The following is a 26,335-nucleotide window of genomic DNA, read 5'->3' on the forward strand; positions in this document are numbered from 1 at the left end:
ATTGTCTCAACGCTGGACCCTTGCAATTAATTGTTTTGGGCTTCTAATGGATTTTTTTATATTTTTTCTTTTGTCAATATGGATTAGTATCCCAGATACTACTTCTGGTACTAATTGTCCGTCTTGAACCATATCTGCCCGTCCAGATATGTTGATGATTAAAATTGTGAGCACAGTGTTGGCTTGGAACTTCAGCAGTGCCACAAATCTTTATCAATCTCAATCGATCATAACTTAGAGGCTAACAACCATCTGATGATCAATCAAGACTATTAGATCTTCGCTGTCTTATCACATACTGACTGAGTTTGGTATTACGACGCTTTTAGCAATATTCCAGCAACATCACGGCGGGGGACACCAGAAATGGGCTTCACACATCGTACCCATGTGGGCATTCGAACCCGGGTCTTCGGCGTGACGAGCCGACGCTTTAACCACTAGACTACCCCACCTCCCCTTTATCACATACAGTAACTGCTATTGAATTACAACACAAAGTAGCAAGGTTAGTGGACAACAAAAGCCTTGGTGTCACACAATCTCACATAACCTGTTGATCTTGGAACGAATGGATCCATTTGTCATCACTTCAGAAGATCAATCTCTGCAGTTAACAAACCACACACAAGATCAGTGTAGCTCCATTGTGGATCAATAACTACAGTAAACTGTCCAACATATTCGGTGTAAGAAAATCCAGCTCAACTGGCTAAAGGTTTGTCATTCAACAAAACTGGCTAAAGGTTTGTCATTCAGCATTTGTGCAAATCAGCAACTGGTTCTTCCAAGATAACATTTGGAAGATGTGGAGATGTCAACATGTGTATCGCCGTCTGCCCAAAATGGCATCTATTTCTTCCATCAGTCATGTTTCCCTTTAATGGGTTGGGTGCTGAATCCAACTGAACATGTCCGTCTATGTCGCCTAAAGCCACTTCGATATTTGTAAACTTTGCCACAAACACACGAGTAGACCGTATTTTGATGCACAGCTTCCATGTGATCACTCCTATGCCCTGTTTGAGTGAAAAGTTTCCCGCACAGTTCACAAGGGAAGGAGTAGCGACCTTCTGGTGTCAACACTGAACTTTCTCTGTGTCCCTTAGAATATGCTGGTGTTAAGTCCTCCCAATTTTGACCCTGCCCAGAATAGCCTTGATCTGAAAGTAACAAGAATTTTATTCCTTGAATAGTTATCTCAGGCGAAGATTTGGAGTGTATCCCATCAAATGTCTAATGATCTACACCAGCATTTGGATAAAAAAAAATAATTCACTTGGTCATCTAAGAGACACTCTCAATAATGAGTGAAAAAGCTAGTTGTAACATTTACATCTTACTGTTATAATTCATCCTGTTTCAATTCAGTTGGTGGAGGTCTGCTTGCATCCTTTGTAACAAACCTGCAGCTGTTGCATGGCAACACACATGTACTAAATCTTCATCACGAGTAGAAAGACACAATCAATCCATCAATCAATAAATCATATTACGCAACCACAGCTGACATATTCTGTAGAGATACGATGAGATCCGGAGTGATAGCCATTCTGACACTTCTGGGCGTGATACGATTCATATTGTTCTACTACAGGTGCAGTACTATTCATATTCCCATACAGTACTGATATTTCATAAGTTGACACTTTTTGCATGTGAATCACAATCTGAATGAATTTGTTGTGAATTTCAGAGATCAGAGAGGTGGTTACTGTATGGCAGTATTGGCAGTACATCATATTGTAACACTACTTATATTCTGCCCAAGAATTTAATCATGTTGAGAATCAGAGATTGGTTTCATCTGGATAAACTTCAGTAAATGTCACACCACTTATATTCTGCCCAAGAATATAATCATGTTGAGAATCAGAGATTGGTTTCATCTGGACAAACTTCAGTAAATGTCACACCACTTATATTCTGCCCAAGAATTTAATCATGTTGAGAATCAGAGATTGGTTTCATCTGGATAAACTTCAGTAAATGTCACACCACTTATATTCTGCCCAAGAATATAATCATGTTGAGAATCAGAGATTGGTTTCATCTGGATAAACTTCAGTAAATGTCACACCACTTATATTCTGCCCAAGAATTTAATCATGTTGAGAATCAGAGATTGGTTTCATCTGGACAAACTTCAGTAAATGTCACACCACTTATATTCTGCCCAAGAATTTAATCATGTTGAGAATCAGAGATTGGTTTCATCTGGATAAACTTCAGTAAATGTCACACCACTTATATTCTGCCCAAGAATATAATCATGTTAAGAATCAGAGATTGGTTTCATCTGGACAAACTTCAGTAAATGTCACACCACTTATATTCTGCCCAAGAATATAATCATGTTGAGAATCAGAGATTGGTTTCATCTGGACAAACTTCAGTAAATGTCACACCACTTATATTCTGCCCAAGAATTTAATCATGTTGAGAATCAGAGATTGGTTTCATCTGGACAAACTTCAGTAAATGTCACACCACTTATATTCTGCCCAAGAATATAATCATGTTGAGAATCAGAGATTGGTTTCATCTGGACAAACTTCAGTAAATGTCACACCACTTATATTCTGCCCAAGAATTTAATCATGTTGAGAATCAGAGATTGGTTTCATCTGGACAAACTTCAGTAAATGTCACACCACTTATATTCTGCCCAAGAATTTAATCATGTTGAGAATCAGAGATTGGTTTCATCTGGATAAACTTCAGTAAATGTCACACCACTTATATTCTGCCCAAGAATATAATCATGTTGAGAATCAGAGATTGGTTTCATCTGGACAAACTTCAGTAAATGTCACACCACTTATATTCTGCCCAAGAATATAATCATGTTGAGAATCAGAGATTGGTTTCATCTGGACAAACTTCAGTAAATGTCACACCACTTATATTCTGCCCAAGAATATAATCATGTTGAGAATCAGAGATTGGTTTCATCTGGACAAACTTCAGTAAATGTCACACCACTTATATTCTGCCCAAGAATATAATCATGTTGAGAATCAGAGATTGGTTTCATCTGGATAAACTTCAGTAAATGTCACACCACTTATATTCTGCCCAAGAATTCAATCATGTTGAGAATCAGAGATTGGTTTCATCTGGATAAACTTTAGTAAATGTCACACCACTTATATTCTGCCCAAGAATTCAATCATGTTGAGAATCAGAGATCGGTTTCATCTGGATAAACTTCAGTAAATGTAACAGCAGCCAGATAACTCTCTTAGCCACAGTGAACGGACAAATTCTCAAATACAATCAAACTTGATCAATACTTAAATCAAGAACTGCTTCAAAAACTCAATCTCCCACCTTTCAGCAAGTTTACCAAAGACTAGAAGTGCAAAAATAACTATACAATTTAGTCTCTGAAAACATGATTTACTTCTTGATCTTACGATAAAGCTTTGAATTCAGCCGTTACACTTACAAAGTGTGTGAGTTTAGTTTTACGCTACTTTTAGCAGTACTCAAGCAATATCAAGGCGGGGGGACTCCAGAAATGGGTTTTACACATTATACCCATGTGAGGAATTGAACCCCGGTCTTCAGCATTACGAGCGAACACTTTCACCACCAGGCTACAACCCCACACTTAGCCAGATTACAAAACAAATCATTGTGAAATGCTTTAGAATGTGGAGGATTGCTGACTGTGCACAAACGTCATCTCCTCTATCAACAGTTCAGCATACTAGTGATTTTTATGCCACTTTTAGCAGTTCTGGCAAGATAATGGTGAAAATTAACTGACGTCACAGGAAATGTGGAGATCCAAGTGCAGAATTAGAACCAAGATCTTCAATGTCACGATCTAACACCTGAACCATTTGGCTAATCCTCCATCTGTCAACGCTTAAGCTTAATAGGATCAGCGTCATAGCCCAAGGTGCAGACTTCTTTGTGTCTTCGGAAGCTCCGCCTGTATTTGTATATTTTGCCACAGACACAGGAATACACTGTGTTGTCGTGCACGGCCTCCTGGTGATTTTTAAGTCCACCAAGTCGGGTAAAACTCTTGCCACACAGCTCACATTCAAAGTATTGACGTTCATTTTGTTGTGGACTCATTAAACTGGTGTCGAAGCAGACAGCATTCATATCATGTGACCTGTTTGCCAATAAAGTGTTCTGAATAGTCACACCATCTGAAAATAACAAAAAGAAGGCTATTTCTTCAAATCTCTAGCACAATAACACCCCTCGACTTCAATAAACAGGCTTCCAAAAATAAGATTCTTGACATAGCAATCATATCGTAGAACTGATAACAGCAACATTCCAGCAAGACGATGCTGGTCAGTAAATAATCAAGTGTGGACCAGACAATCCAGTGACTGACATGGTGAACACTGGGATACAATGACAGGCATCAAGTCTATTTGTGCAGGCACTAGTTAAGCTTTACATGAATGACTAGTGTCATGATAAGTAAGAGTGAGTGAGTTTAGTTTTACGCGGCACTCAGCAATATTCCATTTATATATGGAGGCGGTCTGTAAATAATCAAGTCTGGACCAGACAATCCAGTGATCAACAGCATGAGCATCGATCTGCGCAATTGGGAACCGATGACATGTGTCGTCATGATAAGAAACATGAAAACCAGAACAACTTGTCACTAAACATCCATGATCATCCATGATAAACAGTAAAGGAGAAAATAAAAAAACAAACATCACTGAATACTGGCAAAGTGTACAATCACCTTTCAAACCTCAAACATTGGCAAACTTCCAAATACATGCAGACCCAGGCATCAAATCTCAAAAATAAAACTAGTGTATCTTCCTTGGACCATACAATTAAATAACCACACTTTTACATTCTTATTTTCATTACTGAGCAAGAATTTGAACGCTACAATGGCAATTGGAGATGTCAATACATTTACCAGTAAACTGTTTTATCAGTAGTTGTGAGAGTAATGAGGCAATGGTATTCACCTTCAGACATCTTGGGATGTGACCCAGTCCACTTTCATTATGTACCCATTTCTGGCTTGCCATCCTTCCACTGTGTGCAATTTCTATGGGTGTGCAGAAAATTTGTAAGTCATATTAATAATTTTCACAAGTGTGTCTGTGTGGGTGCCTTATATTTCTTTCCACAATAAAAATATTAAAATGCTGTCGATGAAGGATAGGTGTGGACGTGCACTGCAGGAGGCTAGAACACATTTTAAACCATTCTTCCTTCACCTGTTGGGGTTTATCATGATGAAAACTTCTACATGTAACACCAGAAATGAGCTTCAAACATTGCACCCAAGAAGAGTGTAGAACCCAGGCCTTCGATGTGACGAGCAACAGCCGAACACCTTTACCATCTTGGCTACCTGATCTTTCGTCAGTGACTCGACAGCTTACTTAAAGTCTTTATTTTGAATCAGTTTAATAGGATCGGTGTCATAGCCCAGGCTGCAGACTTCTTTGTGCCTCCGGAAGCCGCGCCTGTACTTGTACACCTTGCCACAGATACAGGAATAGACAGTATTATCATGAACAGCCTCTTGGTGAGTCTTAAGGCCATCAAGTCGGGTAAAACGCTTGCCACACTGCTCACAGTCAAAGCTTCGACTTTCAGTTTGTGGTTGAGCAGGACTGATCAAACTGGAGTTGAAGCAGACGGCATTGATATCACGTGACCTGTTGGCCAATAAAGTGTTCTGAATATTCACACCACCTGAAAATAACAAAAAGACAAGCTATTTCTTTGAAGCTGTGACACAATCACACTGCTGGTTACCCACACAAAGGTTTCCTTATACAGGACTCCACACATGACTGGTGCTTTGTTGTGTAAAGCCGCACTAAACAATATTCAAGCTATATCATGGTAGTACTTGAGTCCTGGCCACACCATCCAGTGATTGACATCATGAGCACCAATCTACACATTGTGGATAGGTGAGGTGAGGTGAGGTGAGGTGAGGTGAGGTGAGGTGAAATAGGGTTTAACGTCGTGCTTGAGAATATTTCGCTCATATGACGACGTGCATGCGTGTGTATGTGTATGTGCGGCTGCTTGTACTAGCCCAGACTGAAGCTGGTTTTATAATGCTAGCCCACTGAGATACCATGCCGCAGTGAAGTATGAATACCCCACTCAGACACATTATACTGACTCGAGCCGACCAGTCCTTGTTGTACCCATTAATGCTGAGCGCCAGGCAGGGACCAACAAGTACCATATTTTAACGTCTTTTGGTATGACGCTGGTGGGGATCGAACCCTCGACCTTCTGCTCTCCGGGCGGACGCTCTAATCACTACACCACGGAAGCGGTCACATTGAGGATAGAATAATATGCAACAGCTAAGTCTATCTTTGTTAGCACTAAATATACATCATTGGAATCACTTGTGTCAGGATACAAGATCAGAATAATGAGAGCCCTTCAATGGCAAAACAGAATTCACAACAGATAAATCATGTGTGACCAAAAGTAGATCATAAATTAGAACCAAACAGCTTTGAATACCTCCACCAATGTCAAGAGCTATATTTCACTTAAGAGAAGTCAACTTCACAGAAGACTTGCACTTCAAATTTTAGTAGAATCATGTTATATAAATTTCACCAATTGCTTTCTGACATTACAATTTCAATATTGCTAACAAAAGGTGACCATGCATCTACAAATGTGCTATTCCATCTGTACTCAGTACAGGAATGGTAATTACCTTCAGACAACTCTGGATGTGACCAAATCCAATTTTTTTATGTCTCAATTTCCAGCTTGTTGCAAACAATAACTTGTCCTTACACAATGTGACACTTTTGACAATTGTTCAGAAAGCAAGTGTTATTATTTTGAAACTAAAGCAGGTGAGCTGTAAACACAGTGTTCACGGATGGTGTTTCAAAGTAACAGGACAGTGGGTCCTGTAAGTTTCAGATGTCTGTCTGACCCATTGAACACACATTTCAGATTTAACATTTGTTATAATTGGCATTAAATTATTAACAAGTATAAGATTTATAAACAGCAAACAAGTGTCACATGTCACATATAACAACTTCGGTCAAAGTCATTGTGATATATACAGTCAGACACTTGGGCTGTGGGTTGTAGACTTCTATCAGACTGTTGGCGAATCTGCCAGATTTGTCAGAGGGTCAGATGCTATTCGTGAACACTGTAAACTATGTATAATGTATAATGGTTCTGTCCATGATGAAAGTATTTAAATGCTGTCAATCTCATACAAATGTGCAGTCCCACAGCCAGAACCCAGGATAGCATGTGTTTCTAATCAGTCTACACTTTCTGTACTTTAAAAATAGGTTATTTAACAACAATAAACACACTGCATATTGACGTGCAATTTTGAAAAATTAGATTGGAAACTCTTATGACTAATTATGTTTTAGTGCGTTGCATAATTAGAACAAAATTAACACGGAAACAAAGGAAAACTACTTCTTCAGAGAAACTGCAAACTAATTGTCGCATATGTGTTTGTGGATTTGTCTATTTTTCTCTTCTTTTTTGAAGCTGCACTCAACAAAATCCAAGCAATTTATATTCTGAGCAACAATCCACAGTCAGGGCACAAGTTACACAGCCCGACAAAACGCCCATAAACAGCTCACGCTTTCATGATATCCAATAATATATATTACTGTCGCATTCCGCGTGACTTACACAGAAGAATACTGTACAATATACTATATTCATGCCCAAAGGAATAGGGCAAGTGTGCGATAAAGCTTGTTGATAAATCAAGAGATAGCATTGTTTCCAAGCCACAAAGGAAACCACAGCAAGTGTAGGAGATATGAGAGTTGTCATGGTAACCTATTCCCACTGGGCTGAGCTTTATCTGGCCAGCTTACAGCTCCAGGCAGCCAGGCTTTATCAATAACCAGGCTGAGCTGGGACCTGAGAATGTTCAGCTTTATCAAGCTGGCTTGCTGTTGAGCAAAACTAGGTCACTGGCAGTTTCAAGTGTGGCGTAAGGAGCTAGTCTGTCTCATAGTCCCTCAACCATATTATCTTCCCTTCTGACCTGTCCTTACTACAGCCCTAATTGAACCATGTCTCGGTTTTATACAGATCTGAATCTCCGAGACTTTTGATTAATATAAATGCATATTTTTTCTGTCCTAATTATAGTTTTCAGAGAATAAACATGAGTCCACAGTCAGGCCGAATTAAGAGTGTGTACAGTGATACTGTGATGATCAACTACAAAATGGACCTCATGAGCATCTTAGCGAATTGTGAGAACATTAAACTCAATGTTAAACAATTGATTTAACATCACTACTTCCAATAAGCCAAGAGATGGAGCGAGTAAAATATAATTTGTCAACGAGTCAAAAAGTCAAACTGCAGCCACACAGCAATGAACAGAAGTCACCTCTAATAATTCCAATGTCCTTCAAGTGATAGTGGGATACAGTGTTGGTGAGCAGACGTCACTGTATCAATGATTTGGGGACAGATGGCAACATCTCTGTGACCTTAAATTTCAATAGAATACAACAGAATAATGTCTATCCTTGCAGTTGCTACCAGTACTGTGATGTATTAGAGTAAAGTAGTGTTATCTCAAAAGTAGACTGAAGGAGTACTACTTCCCTATCTCCACCAGACAGCCAAGCCTCTGCCCTAAATCTCAAGAGATAATAAATAATCTAATGTATCCTGCAGCCAACTCTCATAAAGTGTACTTCATTGACTAGACTTGCACAAGTCCCCAAGACAATAATTATTAGTTAACATCTAAATTTATCAATTACATGATTAATAACATGTCTCCATAAAAGGCTGGTATTTGGTACTGTCACCGTATCTAGACTTGTCTATAATAGTGGTGTAACGATTCATTGATTGTATCGATGTTTACGTCGTCAACTACTCGATACGAGTGTATCGATTCAAAACGCATTAAGGCAATATATCAGGATATTTGTATCGCAAGGGTCCATGATACATCGATGTATCGTCACAAGAGACGATATATCCTGATACAACTTAAATACTATTTAAAGGAGTATTGCATTAGGAATAGGAAAGGAGTCTCTTTGAAATTCTTCTGAATTTTAAAAACAAATTGAACCTTAAAGGAATTTGTTTGTGTCTGTTATCTTTGTTACATGAACAAAGGAGTTTGTGTATAAGTCACAGAGTGTGAACATTTTACCAACTCTGTGAACTGTAGAATACTTGTCTATAGTAATTGAAATATGCAGATATGTTTTAGTTGTTTGACAAATAACACCATTTATTAATAACTACGAACGATGTCTTAGCTCTGTTAAGAAAGAGAACAAACAGAAGATAAAATTTAGAAAGCAGTCCAGTTAAGGCACCACAATGTCTCACAACCAAATTCCATCACTCGGTCATCCTCATCCATTAGAAATTTCTGACAGTGTCCCCTTAATGCCTCACTGTGTAGTATTTCAGTTTCCCAGACATGAAATAAGGGCTGTACATCAACCCCAGAAGCTGCTTAGATGTAAATAATAACTGACCCTTGTGGAATGTAATATTATGGGTCTGAATTCACATTTTATTGACATGAGAGTGTTCGATATCTTAAAATTATCTCCCCTGTTTACCCAAATACATTGTGTCTTTCTCTAACCCAGTAACCCATAAATTACTGCAGAGAAGCTCTGTTTTTAGCTGATATTGCCAAACACTGTTAATTGTAATTAAAAATATTCAGTTTAGGGCAGAGTAACCAATAAATTTCCAAAGTTATGTGGATTATTCAGTTTGTTCCCTCTAAACTGGCTTATACATGAAATTTGCAAGTCTAACAGCCTCAAAACAATACACAGTAAATAATTTTGAATTTCTGGAAGTATTTCAAAGTCTTAGCTAGATGAATCAATAGATTCAAGTGTAAGTTCTTATCATGCTGTGGTCTAAAAGTTATTTCATCTGTTGAAGGGGTCATTTGCCTTGATCAACTAACAGGCGGCAGGGTACTGTGGTCAGTGTTTCAGACTGCTAGGCATAATCCAACCCCTCACTTATTACATTCTGGCAAAGTTCATCATTCAGCCTTACATATGTCAGGATATTTAAGCTGCTTAATGTTAAACCTGTCCAATTTCATGCCTGAATTCCATGATTTTTGTCGTTCAAAATATATTTTGGATTGATATGATCAAGGCAGTCCCAGTCATGCATGGAATTAACCCATGGCCCCCCTTCTTTTGTGAAATAAGAGTAAACTCCCATGGTATATGTATGATTTGAAAACTTTCTCTATTAATGCAGAAGTTAATTTTGTATAGCTTTGGTGAAATAGACATGATATAACTCTTACAGCTCTGTCAGTGCAGCAAATCACTATATTCTTGTGCCATATAGATATGTTGGACAGGAAAAAGTATTGCAGCTTCATGCAATTTTAAATTTTTTTCTGAGAAGTTACATGTATATATATACAGTACATAAATCACAGATTTGTCTAGGGCAAATGTTTCTAAATTTTCCTATAGGTTCCACTGCACTAAATCAGTATCACATGCTCCCTGAGCGAGAGCCGTAAACAAGTGAAGAGAGACAGAGACATGCGACAGCTGTGGTTGGATGAAATAGTGTAAGATGTTAATGTTTCTTAAAAGCACATCCAACCAGTAATTAAAACTGACCACAATTTTAAGTATTTAGCGATGTCATTTTTATCACCATCACTTATGCTTATTGTGTGTACAGATATTTTCCAGTAGGTGACATTTGATGCGGAACTGGGGTTGATGTGTTCCGCTTCCTGTGCTCGCAAAACGAGCCGACAAGTTGCTGATATTTTGTTTTATGGTAGTTTAAAGGCCAGAGTGTACCCATGTGTACATGGAATGGCTGTTGATAGCCTGGATATTTTTTTAAAAAAGGTTACTATAGAAGTCTATGGGAAAACATTTGGTGGTGTGTAACCTATAGGGCAGCACAGACCTCTCAATGTTCATCACACAGCTGTGGTATGGGGCAAGAAATCTCAAAAATGTCTGTCTGCAACACCTAATTATCTGCAGAAAGAATTTGAATTTGTCACTTCTTTGAGAAAAGAAGAAGACATTTGTTTTCACAGTTTATTACACAACCAATCTATGAAAGAACAAAAGAAACACATCAAATCAATGATCACATTTTTAATAAAAAACTTATGGTCAATGACATGAATGTATAAGACAAATCTCCATTCTGAGATAAACTAAAAATATGACCAGATTGAACTTCTTAAAAGGACCAACCAGTTTGTTGTATCCCACATGTTAACACAAACATTGAAAAGAACTGTTCTGCATGTTGGACAAACATTGCAATCATTATCTCACGCCTTTCAGAGTCATGAAATATGTGAAATATTCAATTCTGTCCTGTTCATTGGATGCTTTAAAATTACAAACAAAGAGACTTCTCAACTTTATCCCATTGTCATTCCATGGCATGTTTAAAACATGGACAGAACAAGATTCCTGTATCTCCCACTTTGTTCCTAGTTTGCATCAAGAGTTAACACTAGATCAGGAGACATCAGTTTGTAAGTTGATTCCGTGTCTCCTAAACCATCTGCTCACCCACCCTTGGCATCCTGCGAACTGAGTGTGCCCCATTTCAACAGCAATGTCTTCAGCCTTGGCCTGTACCTCTGACCACGACAACAACATATCACATGACACTGCATCCCAGTACCAGCGAAGAAGAGCACGATCAACATCATCAAAGCTTGCTGCAGGCAACCGCTTTCTCGAATGATCAAAATCAGACTCCAAATAACCTGATTTGATTCTTTCTGAATTCTTCATCCAGGTTGACAGGGTATTGTGTGGTACCCCCAGTTCCCGAGCAATTTGAGCTTTGGATTTTTCTCCCCTTTCGACCATCATTATTGCAAAATACTTAGTCTCGAGGGACTTAAATTCTAATTTCCGTTTCTTTGGCACAGTGCTCATGGCCCACTGTAACGAGTTGTCTGATTGGCTGAATTGTAGGTCACTTGTCAAAATGCCAAGGTTATATGGAGGTTGACTTCCTGAAAAAGCAGAAACATGCAAGAAATGGTCAGTGTGGATTTTACTTGATCTGGACGATTTCACACAATTGAACAGTACGTCAACAATACAAACTCCAGCACTGAAGAACTAAATTGTTGGACTTCATTTCACAAAAATATTCAGTTCTCCAATTTAAACACTGACCATCATAAAACTCTTGCATGTTTTTGCTATTTTCAAAATTCTGATTCATCCAAACTTACACGACACAAGTTGTTGATCCAGTGAACGAGTATTCTGACGATTATCTAATTACCCGTCTGCATCATCCCCACAATAACAATCGTTTTTCACATCAGAACTATTTATTGAATAGACAAGGAAATTTGTTCTGAAAATTCCAGTTTCTGAAAAACATCTGTTAAAAATCATACAGAAGTTTCCAACTTCAGAAATATGTTTTTTTAGCACTATTGATGATAGACAACAAAAAAAGCAAGGAAGATAGGAATGAACACCAAAAATCTCTTGTTCTGATTAATGATGGTGATGGGGTGAATTTAGCCATCACACTTTCAGGATTTGATTCCAACTTAGATGAGTGAGTTTAGTTACACTCTGCTTGGCAATATTTCAGCAATATCACGGCCGGGGACACCAGAAATGGGCTTCACATGTTGTACCTATGTGGGGAATCGAACCCAGGTTTTCGGAGTGACAGAGAGTGGAAGGTCGCGGGTTCGATCCCCGACCACTTCATACCAAAAGACATTAAAATATGGTACTTGTTGGTCCCTGTCTGGCGTTCGGCATTAATTGGTACAAGGACTGGTCGGCTCGGAGTCAGTATAATGTGTCTGAGTGGGGTATTCATGCTTCACTGCGGCATGGTATCTCAGTGGGCTAGCACTTTAAAACCAGCTTCAGTCTGGGCTAGTACAAGCAGCCGCACATACACATACACACGCATGCACGTCGTCATATGAGCGAAATATTCTCAAGTGCGACGTTAAACCCAGTTTCACCTCACCTTAGGAGTGACAAGTGAATGCTTTAACCACAAGGCTATCCCACCTGAGTGAATTTAGCAGGTTAGGACAAGATATTCTCCATATGTGACATGAATTTTACAGTTTCTTGATAACACATCAGACAATTCATGCAGTAAGTACTTCATTACAAGAAGAGAAGTGTTTATGTGCTCGTGTCCTTTGCCTTCAGTTTCCTACTCAGGGAAATGCCATGTCGGCCTTTAAACCTTTCCAGCCACCCGAATGATCCCAAAAAGTCAGTATATCCCCTATGGGATGCAATCTCGCGAGCCTTCTCCAACAACACTGGTCCTGACAGCGGAATCCCGACCACCACAGCATTTCGGTACCACTGATACAGAGCACTATCTACATCCTCATACTTGGCCGAACGCATTCGCTTCCGAGTGGGAACAAAATCAGAATCCAAATACGCAGTTTTGACCCGTTCGGAGTCTTTTATCCACGATGACAAAGTACTTGATGGGATTCCAACCTCACGAGCTATTTGGCTTTTGGATTTTTCTCCTTTGTCTACTTCTAACAGAGCAAAATATTTGGTCTCAATGGTTCGGACATTATTTTTTCGTTTGACTGGTTCCGGGAAGAGGTCCGATTGCCCCTGGTCTGCAGAAAGCACTAAGGTGAAGGGCATCTGACATGGGGTCAAGATGGTCAGGAGATTGCAGACTTTCTGAAAAAGCAGAAACATGCAAGAGGGAATTACTGACCTGTTATTTTTCAATTTTATCAGAAATCATTTTTTAAAAGCTTACTACCATCTAATGTTCAAGCTGTGTTTTTACAGTATCAGTATAATTCCATATCAAATTACTTCAAGAAATGGTAATTCTTGCATGCTTCTGCTTCTTGGCAATAGTGGGGATAAGAATGGCATCTGTGGTTCTCATTCCAGTATTTATCCACATTCCCTTCTGCTAATTACAGTTACTGATTATTGCGGGAGGTCCTCGGAGAATAATTGAATGAGGCATCAGCACTACATGGATTGAACGAGTGTTATCTCAAGGAGCAACGGATCAACCTCAGAATTTGAGATAACTAGGAGATACAATAGTAGATGGGAAGTGAGCGCAGAACCTGAATGAGATAACAGGATTTGAATTCAGAGAGAATTGTGCATTATCACACTGCTTGTGTCGCAATAAATATGCAATAAAGTAACTTATTTGTAAAAAGGACACTTCCTATCAACCAGCATGTCAAGTTTCCTTACTGGGCTGTTATGTAGTGTTTGCCTCATAGTATCATGCAATCAGATTCTGTACTTTTTGTGGGACAGGCAGCTTCAAGGTGGTGATTGCAAAACTTCAAACATTTCAAAAGCAACTTCTAAGAATCAATACTAACTAAAAGGAAACCATTCATAAGGTGACATATTGTTTATCACATCATCACAAATAAAATCAAGTGATACACATTGGGTATCGTGTACAACATGTTAATTAACGATTCCTTGATACATCAATGTGACCTAAGCTGGCCTGTGAGATTCTGGCAGATCCAACCCTGAGGAGATTCAAACCCAGAATCTATCGCTGGAGACAATTTGAAAACAATATTGACTGAGGTTAACTGATTGTCTACTTTATTATCATAGACATTCAGTACAGCCTTGTACCAGCTTGGGACACCAAGATACAACTTTATACAATCAAACCCAGAATTTGACAATGGAGATGAAAACGAATGTGTTCTCGAGCTTCATGTTCGCGTTGTACAGAATCAATATTGAGGGCCATGAACTGATTGTCTCCATTAGAGACACTCGTTGCAGCTTTGTCCAAGCTAAGGACACTGATCAGGGGTGGAAATAACCCATTGCCCGATGCCCGAGTCCAGTGTTTTTTTTTGTCGGGCAAGCAAATTTGTATATCACACTGTACCGGTGTCCAGTTGATATTCCAATGTTAATAATGTTGTTTATTTAAACAATCAACAAGAAAACGGCCGGTATAGTGGAAAAATTATCAGGGCAAGTGATTTTACATGTGCAACTGTACCGGAGTACACTAGCAATATTAAAGTTATTTCCACCCCTGCTGATATACAACTTCATCAGATAATCAAACCAAGAATCTGACAGCGTAGATGGAAACATCAATATGTACTACAGCTCCATGTTCACATTGTACAGAATCAATATTGAGGGATGATCGCTGATCATCTCCTTCATTAACAGCGACACTTGGTGCAGCAAGGGACTCCGGAATGAACTGAACTTGTCGTCAGCTTGAACGCACAACTTGGGTACATCAAACATCAATCTACTTAACAGCAGCGAAGACTTGGAAATCCATCATAAAATCAATGAATGTGACACTGTAACGTAGATAATTTGCGTCTTTCAGTTACATGAGGCATATGTCATGTCAAACAAACCAAAGGCGAGAACTGTCACAAGTTATGGAACAACCACTTCCTTTTAATGTTGTAACAATGTCTTGTGTACATACACTATGATGGTGAGATGTGATAGGGTGTTAGAAAATACCTCAAGCTAAAACAGGAATAAAGGTTTTCCTTTCAGAAATAAGTTCATGAGGAAATAAGTCCTGTTCGTAATAAGCACACAACTACATGTCATGAATTGTGTAATAGGATATGAAGTAGAAACAGTCTGTGCATATTCACAAGTGGATTTATGGACACATTTCCTCATTCCTTCAACTGACAATTTAAAGAGTGTTTTTTCTTGAGAAAAGGCTGCACTTTGCAGGATGAGTGAGTAAGTGTGTGGGTATGATTTTATGCTGCTTTTAGCAATATTCCAGCAACATCACGGCAGGGGACACCAGAAATGGGCTTCACACATTGTACCCATGTGGGGAATTGAACCCGGGTCTTCGGCATGACGAACGAACACTTTAACCACTAGTCTACCCTACCACCCCCTATGCAGCATGACTCTGATGCAACACACAGACTTTCTTGTGTATCCGCAATCCTGTTTTATATTTGTAAGACTTCCCACAACCACACGGGTAAGTCCGATTACTGTGACAGGCTGAGTGATGATTGGTCCTGGATGCAGATCGAGTGAACACCTTCCCACAAACCCTACAGGGGAAGTAGTGGCCCTTCTCAACTGTCCCCAACTCACAGGGTCTATGCACAACTGACCTCATGTCTGGGGTCAAGGCCATGGCGGAACTATTCTTTACACTACGTACAATACTGTCGGTCAGGGACCAAATCGGCTGTGCGCTCTCTATCAAACCAAGACTGGCCATACTCATCAAATGGTCTTTACCTGAAAGTAACAAAAAACCTGGGGTAGATTTTTTTCTTGAACAAGAAGCATATCCTTTCGGTACATAGATGTGCAGAGTATTGGAACTTAGATGCTCAGAAAACAAATTTGAACAACAAACATAAAGTCTCAATTAAGTGTCTCCCTAAGAGTGCATTGTATTACTGGTATACTGGTTTACGTTCTGCAATTTCTAAATTGTTTAAGCGGTAATTTGAATAGAAACTAATTAAAAAATTAACTTTCCTTGCAAAACTAAACCCACAGATTAAATGTTCTCTAACTTGTTATCTCCTCAGTATCCATGACAACAAAATGGTTGCAGCCACTGAGTGATATTTTCTTTCGTTATGTACAAAATTAGATCCGAATGTACAATCAGTATCCACCACTGTCAATATATTTTAATAAATACCACAATAAACTGCAATATAAATTTTCTGCCAATGTTCACCTCAAGCCGATGTAGTTGAACCCTGATTCTGTACTATGATTAGTTTTGTACAGAAGTAATGGAGCTGCTGATGTATTGAGAAAATCACTCTTTTTGCTTCATCTTGCGTGATGAAAGCTATTCAAAATCAATTCCAGTGAAAATTGGGCAAGAAAGGATTGAGTGAGTTTGGATTTATGCCGCTTTTAGCAATATTTCAATAATATCACGGCAGGGGACATCAGAAATGGGCTTCACACACTGAACCCATGTGGGGAATCGAACCCAGGCCTTCGGCGTGATGACCTAACGCTTTAACCACTAGGCCACCCAACTGCCTCACCAAGAAAGGAACCTTCACATGTACATCAATGGTTTGAATCAATTGATTAGTTGACTAGTTTTTTTAGTATGTTACACGTGTTACCATCACTGTGTGCATATGCTTTCCTCTTATTTCTGCCTTCAAACACAAAATTAGGCATAATTTACTTTAAAGTTACAGGAACATCCAGTTTATAGTTCCAGGTTTGTTGAAACATTCACTATTAAGTGCATGCTAGGACAGAAATACGTTTGTCACTTGCACTTGCTACACACAGATCAGCCAGATGTGAACTTGGAGCTTCTTGACAAAAATCAATAAAATCTTACACAAGCAGTACAGTTCTGCACCATTATCTGAAAATTCCCTTGTTTTCATAAAAGAGCTCTGTCTACAATACCTAGTACAATCTAAAATACATTGTACTGTCAAAAGTACTCTGAAACTGACTTTTTGAAAACTTGAAGACTTCTGTGTTCAATTCTGACCCAAACAAATGAGTGTACACAAGGCCCCGAAGCTTCAGGAATTGAAATATTCCATGTTTTCAAAGATCACTGATACTGTGTAAAACTGCTGGCAACTCCATTTTGATTTAAGTTATGATACAGGTCCCAGACATGCATCAGGTTAGTGAAACCCATGAGGGGACCTCAGACAACAAGTTGGAATATGGTCTAAACCAGTGATCATAAAGTTTTGGTGTGCCCAATGAAATCCAAGACACAGACGTGTTTCATATCTGATGTGAAACCTCCAGGAACATAAAAGAGATGGTACAACTGAATTTGTTGAATGGCTAAACTCTTGTGTCATATGGGACTTGGCTCACTCTTTGAATCAATCTATTGGCAAATCAGACAGTTTTCACCCACTAAAAGACCGGAGATAGGACTTGGTTGACTGACATTTTGTTTTAAATAAATGTTTTTTCTTCATCAATATATGACAAAAAGGGCAGGGTGACTGTCTGACTGACTGAGTTTGGATTGACGCCGCTTTTAGCAATATTCCAGCAACATCACGGCAGGGGACACCAGAAATGGGCTTCACACATTGTACCCATGTGGGGATTCAAACCCGGGTCTTCAGCGGGTTGACGAGCCAACGCTTTAACCACTAGGCTACCCCACCGCCCCTGTGACTGTCTGAACATGAAACTGCAGCAATGTACACTTATCAAATATACTTTCATGGACTGTCTTAGGATATTTGTTGGTCTTTATGACAGACAAGTAAGAGGCAAGTGCATCCTAATTTTCACACTCAAGACAAGATTGCCCACCTAGGTCTAAGCTGGGCTTCTAATGATTGTGTGGATTGCCGATCTTAGTGATAATGTCGTTGACAGTGGACAGCCGAGCTGGACATGTCTTCTCCAGGCATTCCCAGGACTGCCAGGCAAGCCTCTTCTTGTTACATTTGTACGAATAGCCTTGAAAACACAAGATTCTACCGCCGCGGTGAGACTGGATAAACTTCACACCTAAAGGGAAGAACCATTGTAGACATTTGAGTTGACAATCAGTAAAAGAAAGGTCATTTACAATTCTATGAAGCTGAAGTCATTCTTTTTCTAACTGGCTCATGGTAGACTAAGAGAGTTAAAAATGAGGATTTATAGGAATGCTGTATTGGTACCAGATTTAAAATGCATTAGATCCCAAAACGTGCGTCAGTTTAAGCAAAGAGTGCATCATTGTTACTGATGAACACAAATTGAAAGATAAATGTCATGAAACCATTTCTGTTTGTCCATGATGTATGATTGTTGCTTCACACTGACTGACTGAGTGAGTTTGGTTTTACGCCGCTTTTAGCAATATTCCAACTACATCACGGCGGGGGACACCAGAAATGGGCTTCACACATTGTACACATGTGGGGATTCGAACCCGGGTCTTTGGCGTGACGAGCCAACGCTTTAACCACTAGACTACCCCACTGCCCCTGCTTCACACAGATTGGTGAAAAGGCAAGATGTTCAATGAATGTGAGTGTACATGAATTTACCTTGAGTACTGTATGTGAGGCTCCCTGGGACTCATATTTTCAGGGGTCCAAAATGGGGGTCCCAGACACTAAAATATTATTATTAATACTATGTTGTAATATTGTCGTACTTCAGTTACTGTTACTGTATTGTGATCATCACATTGTTACAGTAATTAAATTGCAAACACGACCATAACTCAGTGATAACTTTTTGTTACTTGATCGAATTTTACAAAAAGTATTTGGACTTTTTCTGGGTCACTGTGGATGTGCTGATAAATTTCATTGCGTCCATTGTCAATATATATGCATATTGGACGCAGGAATTCGCATCCTGTAAATCCAAGAGTCTGAACAGAGTGAGTATGGTTTTATGCCTGCAAGATTCTACAACACTGGCACCACTGTACTAAGCTTCTTGTACCGTTGAATTATGATGGGAATTGACACATTTTTTAGCCACAATATTGCCTGGGTCCGATCTGATTAATGTCTATATCCTCAGGGCTCACACATTTCTGAAGACCAACACTGACTCCTGGATTCATTCCAGTGATTCTTGAGACCACAGAGTGAGTGAGTGAGTTTAGTTTTACGCCTCACTCAGCAATATTCCAGCTATACGGCGGCGGTCTGTAAATAATCGAGTCTTTGAGACCACAGATTACCTGAGATTGAAACCAAGGCTTTAGAGTTTTTAGTGTTATTTGACATTTTATTTTGCAAGAACCAAGTAACCACTATTTGATAAGCTGTTGCCTTGCATGTTTCAAGGATATGTTCCAAAGTAATCCTCTATATCCATTGTTCTCAACTGAGTGAGTTCAGTTTTACGCCGCACTCAGCAATATTCCAGCTATATGGTGGCGGTCTGTAAATAATCAAGCCTGGACCAGACAATCCAGTGATCAACAGCATGAGCATGTGCAATTGGGAACCAATGACGTGTCAACCAAGTCAGCGAGCCTGACCACCCAATCCCGTTAGTTGCCTCTTATGACAAGCATGGGTTACTGAAGATCAATATTCTAACCCGGACCTTCACGGGTATGTTCTGAACTGAATAAAACCAAGAGAATGTCAGTAAACATGTTTTATTTATAAAGTATCATGGTCATTCATCAATATACAAAACATGGAATCACAATGTCCTCTGGCCTTCCGTTACAGAGACATTACAATGGGCTGGTTTATCAAATCACATAAATCAGAAGTAAAGTAAGTAATTTACATAAATATATGGGGTTTTTTTCCAATTAACCTTCAGAAAAATATGACCTTGAACATTACGTAATCAAAGTGGCAAGGAAAGTATTTGACAACATGTTGAATTCAAACTCAAATAACTGAACCATTATAAACAATTTCAATTCCTTCAGTTTCCCCCCTTGATTAAAACAATAACCTTCACACTCATAGAATGAATATTAACAGGGTCCCTTTCCACAAACAAATCTTGGTGCTTCAACTATCATAAGCCTTTGTTGCAGTATGAGAGATACGATCACCTTAGCACTAAGACAGCTTTGCACAACAGTGCCCTGCCACCTTGATCACTATGATGATCGTAAGCCTATGTTGCAGTATGGGAGTTACGATCACTTTAGTGCGAAGACGGCCCGGCGAAACAGGGCCCTGGCTACTTGATCACTACTATGATCGTGAGCCGTCATTTGTCTTATTTGGGATTACCCTTTATTCCATAATCATAAGTCTTTGTTGCATACAGGTGTAACGATCACCTTAGTTCAAAGATAGCTTTGAACAGGACCCTGGTCCAGAGGATCAGGCAAACCAGGTTCCTAATTTAAAAGAATCTTGCTCAATGCGAGTTCATGGCTTCTGCACACTGTTTACTTTTTCTCCAATGTTTCTGCAAACCAGTCCTGTATGAATAAACCTTCCCACATACACAGGTGAAACTAACCCCGTCATGTACAGACTCAACATGGTATTTCCTTGTTCCGTAGTTAGTGAACACTTTGTCACACCTCGGACAAGGGTAACACTCGGAAGACGGAACAGTTCTCGGCCACGGAGAATGCTCAGCCAAGTGAGTTCTAACTTGATAAGGAATGACAGGATGATCCTGACGAGAAACAATTCTGCCAACAGGGACAGTAGTTCGGTACCCATGCACATCTGAAACAGCGATGAGAATCCTTTATGTAGACACTGTGTAACCAAAACACTTATTACTTTCATCAATGTTAACAAAACAAATTCTCTAAATGAACACCAGAAACGATGGCCATGGACATGTACACATACATCTGATGCAGCTTTTTAAACAGTCTTCCCCAAAAAAACTGGTTATGACTTTTACCACCACAAAAACTGACCAAGGAGAAATGCGAAAAGTTGATCCAACTAAACTGATAAAACCTAATGAGCAACTGAGAGAAATTATCACGTACGGATGGCAATAAGAAAATCTATTTTCTTAATATTGTGTCATGGAATGGGGGTTCGGGTGATTCACAGAATTGATCAATTTGAAAAAAAATTCTGCAGAAATCCCTGATCATGATAGAAATGGCTGCCAAATCCAAAAAGAGCAAAACAGGGATCATTGAGAACAAACTGACCCATCCAAGATATGAATTCTGAAGTGATACCTAATCTTTGAGACTGTCAAAACTTGATGGATTTGACGAGTGGTTCACAATGTTAGATGCTTCCTCACACACTTTACTCTTCCTCAAGTGCTTCTGCCAGCTTGTACGGTGCTTGTACACCCTACCACACACGCAGGCAAAAGTCAAACCAACATGAACAGACTCTATGTGGTATCTCCTTGTACCCTGCCTGGAGAACACTCGGTCACAGTGAGAACAGGGGTACACCTGGCCCTGACCAGTTGGATCAGAGTCGGCTTGCTCTTTATCCAGCCGTGTTGAAACATGAGTTGTACCATGTAATGGCTGCCCATTATTGGGCCGTGTCACCTGGTGCCTGGAGTCAGAACCCAGTCGCCCTATATTAGGCCAGGATGACACCTGGGGTGTATCAGAGCAGGCTTGCACTTTGTTCAGCCATGGTTGCTCCTCAGAAGGTTTAGGAGGCTGGGTTAACAAAGTCACTAAATTGGAGCCACCATGGCCTTGGTAATTATCACCATACCAAGGAACATCTGAAAGTAACAAAAATACCATTTCAGTAATTCCTCTTGGTGAACTTGCCATGTTTTCCAGAACATGAAACCACAACTGGAATTGAACAATCTAAGATTTGCTTTGTTCTCTCGCACGCAAACACAACCCAACTTCATCAAGACAAGTACCTGATTCTTGTAACCAATCAAAAGCTGACTAAGGTCGTATTCCCTAAAGAAGCAGCAACATCCCGTGTATGAATCGCAACAAGGCAGTTATACCCCGGAGGTGCCTAAGGCTTATAATGTCCAGATGCCGAAGAAACGGCACCACAGAATTTGCTTTCTCTCATGTGTTTGTGTAAACTTGTTCGATACTTGTAGACCTTCCCACAAATGCATGTGAATCTTAGTCCCTCATGAACAGACTCTACATGGAACTGCCTGGCCTTATAGCTTGTGAACAAACGATCACATTTGGTACAGGGAAAGGCATACGGAGGAGGACATCCTGCCTGCACGGGGAAAACCTGATGGTTTGAAACATCTTGTGAGATGGTACTGAATTGGCCACGTCCAAAACCAAGAACACCTGAAAAAACAAGAAGTCTTTGCAAGTTGTAGGGCAGATTTTAATTTGAACAGAAAAATAACTTCTTGTTTTGTCATTCTATAGCCTACATTATTCAAACAGTTGACATTTTACCTATTCTGAACTCCTGGCCACATCCAAACCAATGGTGCATGTATGGGAAATAACACAAGGACCCTTCATGCCTGTAAAAGATTCTGAATTCAACAGCTGGGGCCCGTTCCACAAAGCGATCATAGCACTATTCTAAGATGATCGTAACTTCCATACTTTAACATAGACTTACGACTGTCGTAGTGCTAAGATGATCGTAACTCCCATACTTTAACATAGACTTACGACTGTTGTAGCGCTAAGATGATCATAACTCCCATACTTTAACATAGACTTACGACTTAGATGATCGTAACTCCCATACTTTAACATAGACTTACGACTGTCGTAGCGCTACGATTGCTTTGTGGAACAGGGTCCAGTTTTACTTGTGCAAGGTGAACAAAGTGCAACATTCTCAGGTACAATGAACTCCAGGAGAATATGATGACCAGTCAGGAATCTTTAACAGCAGAATATGACAGCAAGAAATATCACTTCTGACACACTGTCCAGAGAAGCACTGCAGTAGCCGATGACCTTGGCAAAGGGGATCACCATTGAAATCAAAATCTTTTTGGAGCAAATTGCATGTCGAGACTGACTGACTGACTGAATTTGGTTTTACGCCGCTTTAAGCAATATTCCAGCAACATCACGGCGTGGGACACCAGAAATGGGCTTCACAAATTGTACCCATGTGGGGATTCGAACCCGGGTCTTCGGCGTGACGAGCCAACGCTTTAACCACTAGGCTACCCCACCGCCCCGCATATCGAGAGAGAAACCAGATCTAGATTCGTTTTTGACATCGTGAATAACATCAGGATATTGATAGCCACTGGGCTTCCATTTATTTTTACACACTGCTTACGCAAACCTAAGGGGAAAAAAGAACAAACAAATTAACACACTATTCATTTCCAAAATATTCAGTCAACTTGGGAGGAGATGACACTGGCTTTTATTGTATTTAACGCTGGCTTTCTTGGAGTGTTGCGCATAACTGGCTTTTTCTGAGATGTGTTTTAAGACTAGTCCTGTATTTATAGGTCTTTCCACAGACACATGGGAAGCTGATGCCTTCGTGGACACTCTCCATGTGGTAGATTCTAGCAACATGGTTCATGAATATACGATCACATTTTGAACACGGGTAGGAACCCTGATGCCAGACGCCAGGACTGGACTTTTGTCCTGTGGAAGACACTTCTGCATAAAGTCTATCAACTTGTGCATAATCTCCATTACCATGACAACCTGAAAACAACAAAAATAGAGATTCAAGTTCACCTCAACAACAGGTTGAATGTCAATAGGTTCTTGCACGACTTCTCAGCATCTTTGTAAGTTGCACTTCAGTAACCCTTCCAGAAACACAAGTCAACCGTGATGAAAAGACTCAACAGGTTCTTAAGATCAAGATCAAGATCTTCAAGATTTCTCAGCATCTTTGTAAGCTGCACACTCCTTGCTCCGCCTCAGATGAGGTTGCAAACCAGTTCGATATTTGTAAACCCTTCCACAAACACAAGTAAAACTTAAAACCCTGCTGAACAGACTCAACATGTCAATAGTTCTTAAGATCAACATCAAGATCTACAAGACTTCTCAGCATCTTTGTAAGCTGCACACTCTTTGCTCCGCCTCAGATGAGTTTGCAAACCGGTTCGATATTTATAAACCCTTCCACAAACACAAGTAAAACTTAAACCCTGATGAACAGACTCAACATGAAACAGTCTCGCCGCATAGGTCATGAAAACTCTGCTACATTCAGAGCAGGGGAGAGATCGACTAGAGGTGCTGGGGTAGTTTCCAGGAGCTTGACCAGAGAATCCAGTAATGTATCTACTGTCTTGAACTGAAAGCCCTTGATCCTGTATATCTGGAAGCAGGAAAAGTCAGCATTTACTGAGAAATCCTGCTTGGGCATGCTCTTTGAGAAATCCTGCGAGGGCATGTTCATTGGTAAGACTTCTGACTATTTCTGAACATAGCACACTGGGCACTCTTTCGGAGATGAGCGTTCAAACTGGTTCTGTAGGTATAGGTTTTCCCACAAACACATGGGAACAGTTTCCCATCATGCTTAGATTCGATGTGAAACAATCTAGTACAATAGTTTGTGAAAATTCGATCACACTTGGGGCATGGATACACACCAGTGCCAGTATTTTGATCTGGGTTTGGTTGGTATTGTCTCATCATGGCCCCACCAGCTTGTCCATAAGCACAAAATCCTGAAAGCAACAAAAGACTTGTTCTAGTTCATGCTCATATGTCTATCTCTCTATTCATGCACAGAAGACATAACAAAGAAGGTCCAGTGAGACTATTTCTCTTATATCCAATCTTTAACATGAAAATCAGACAACAGTCGTCATGACGATTCAAACACAAGAATCTTACAGGAACAGGAGAAATGTTTGTGTGCATTTCCCTGGTACACAAGTAAAATGATCAAAATATGTCATGTCTGACTAAATGCAGAAATGAAAATACCCAAAATATCTTCATGTATGTTTGGAGACCTTTTCCCTCCGAATTAACAGTCATCCTCACCAACAAAAGGTGTTCATGTTAATGCCTGTGGATTCAACTTAGTAGCATACTTATAGGCGGCACAAACAGGACTTTTACGGAGATGCGTCTGCAAACCAGTTCTGTATTTATACACCCTGCCACAAACACAGGAGAAGACCAAGCCCTCGTGAACAGACTCCAAGTGAAACTGCCTAGCCATATAGTTCGTGAACACCCGTTCACACCTGGAACATGGATATTCGTTCTTTTTTATCTGCCCGCTATCAGAAATTTGAGACTGTTGTGGAACAGTGTTTCCCGTAAAGTAATTAGAGTCTTGATAAGATCTGCTGAAGTCCCCACCACCTGAAAGCAACAAAAAGGTTCCAGTTCAGTCTACTATCGAAAAACATGCCAGACACATCTGAGTAAGTGAGTTAAAAGTTTTATGCCGCAATATTCCAGCAACATCATGACGGGACCCCAGAAATAGTCTTCACGTAGTATCCATATCTCAAGTGGACGTAACTGGAGCTTGGGGAAAGTCTAAACTTATCACAGCTGTAATTTTCAAGAGTTGAAAACTGATTCGACTTGTTTTACCCTTAGGTAAAACTATAAAGAGGTATGTTTGTATGATCTGGTCTTGAATGCAGCTCAGTTGATAGAAGCTTGATCAATACTCAAACAATTCAAAGTGTAAAAGAAATACGAACAATTGAGTGTTACGTCACCATGGAGCTTTGTTAAAGTCACTGAACAACATACTGTAAACGTAGTATATTTCGCGCAGGTTTTATTTTCGCGCTTTTCGCGCAAAACATTTTAGCGCGAATATTTATACACCGCGAATAAACCTGTCATTCATTCATTCAGTCTAGCCACGTTCGCCCCTGAGTTGTTACCATAACACATCAAGTTTGAAGACAGAAATCTACGGAATCTTAAAATGACGACTGATAGTAGCATAAAGAATCAAACTTAA

The 26,335-nt window shown here is 39.7% G+C and overlaps 1 protein-coding gene across 34 annotated transcripts in view; it reads right to left on the reverse strand.

The window, feature by feature from the left end:
* Positions 1–26,335, reverse strand: part of LOC124275011 (zinc finger and SCAN domain-containing protein 21-like) — a 126,303-nt gene that overhangs the window by 76,731 nt on the left and 23,237 nt on the right. The window contains exons 2-4 of one of the 34 annotated variants that reach the window (XR_006898172.1): positions 4,968–5,706; positions 3,843–4,169; positions 469–1,163 (exon numbers count right to left, since the gene is read on the reverse strand). The exons of 21 other annotated variants lie outside the window; for them this stretch is intronic. Coding sequence is in view for 11 of the 13 variants with exons in the window: in XM_046710449.1 (XP_046566405.1) it covers positions 21,664–22,178 (515 nt within the window). In the remaining 2 variants the exon portion in view is untranslated. 12 more of the 34 variants (XM_046710481.1, XM_046710449.1, XR_006898173.1 and 9 more) reach the window with 12 other exon arrangements.

This window comes from Haliotis rubra, unplaced genomic scaffold (genome assembly GCF_003918875.1).
Source record: "Haliotis rubra isolate DU_JTF1 unplaced genomic scaffold, ASM391887v1 Scf197, whole genome shotgun sequence".
NCBI classification, from domain to species: Eukaryota; Metazoa; Mollusca; class Gastropoda; order Lepetellida; family Haliotidae; genus Haliotis; species Haliotis rubra.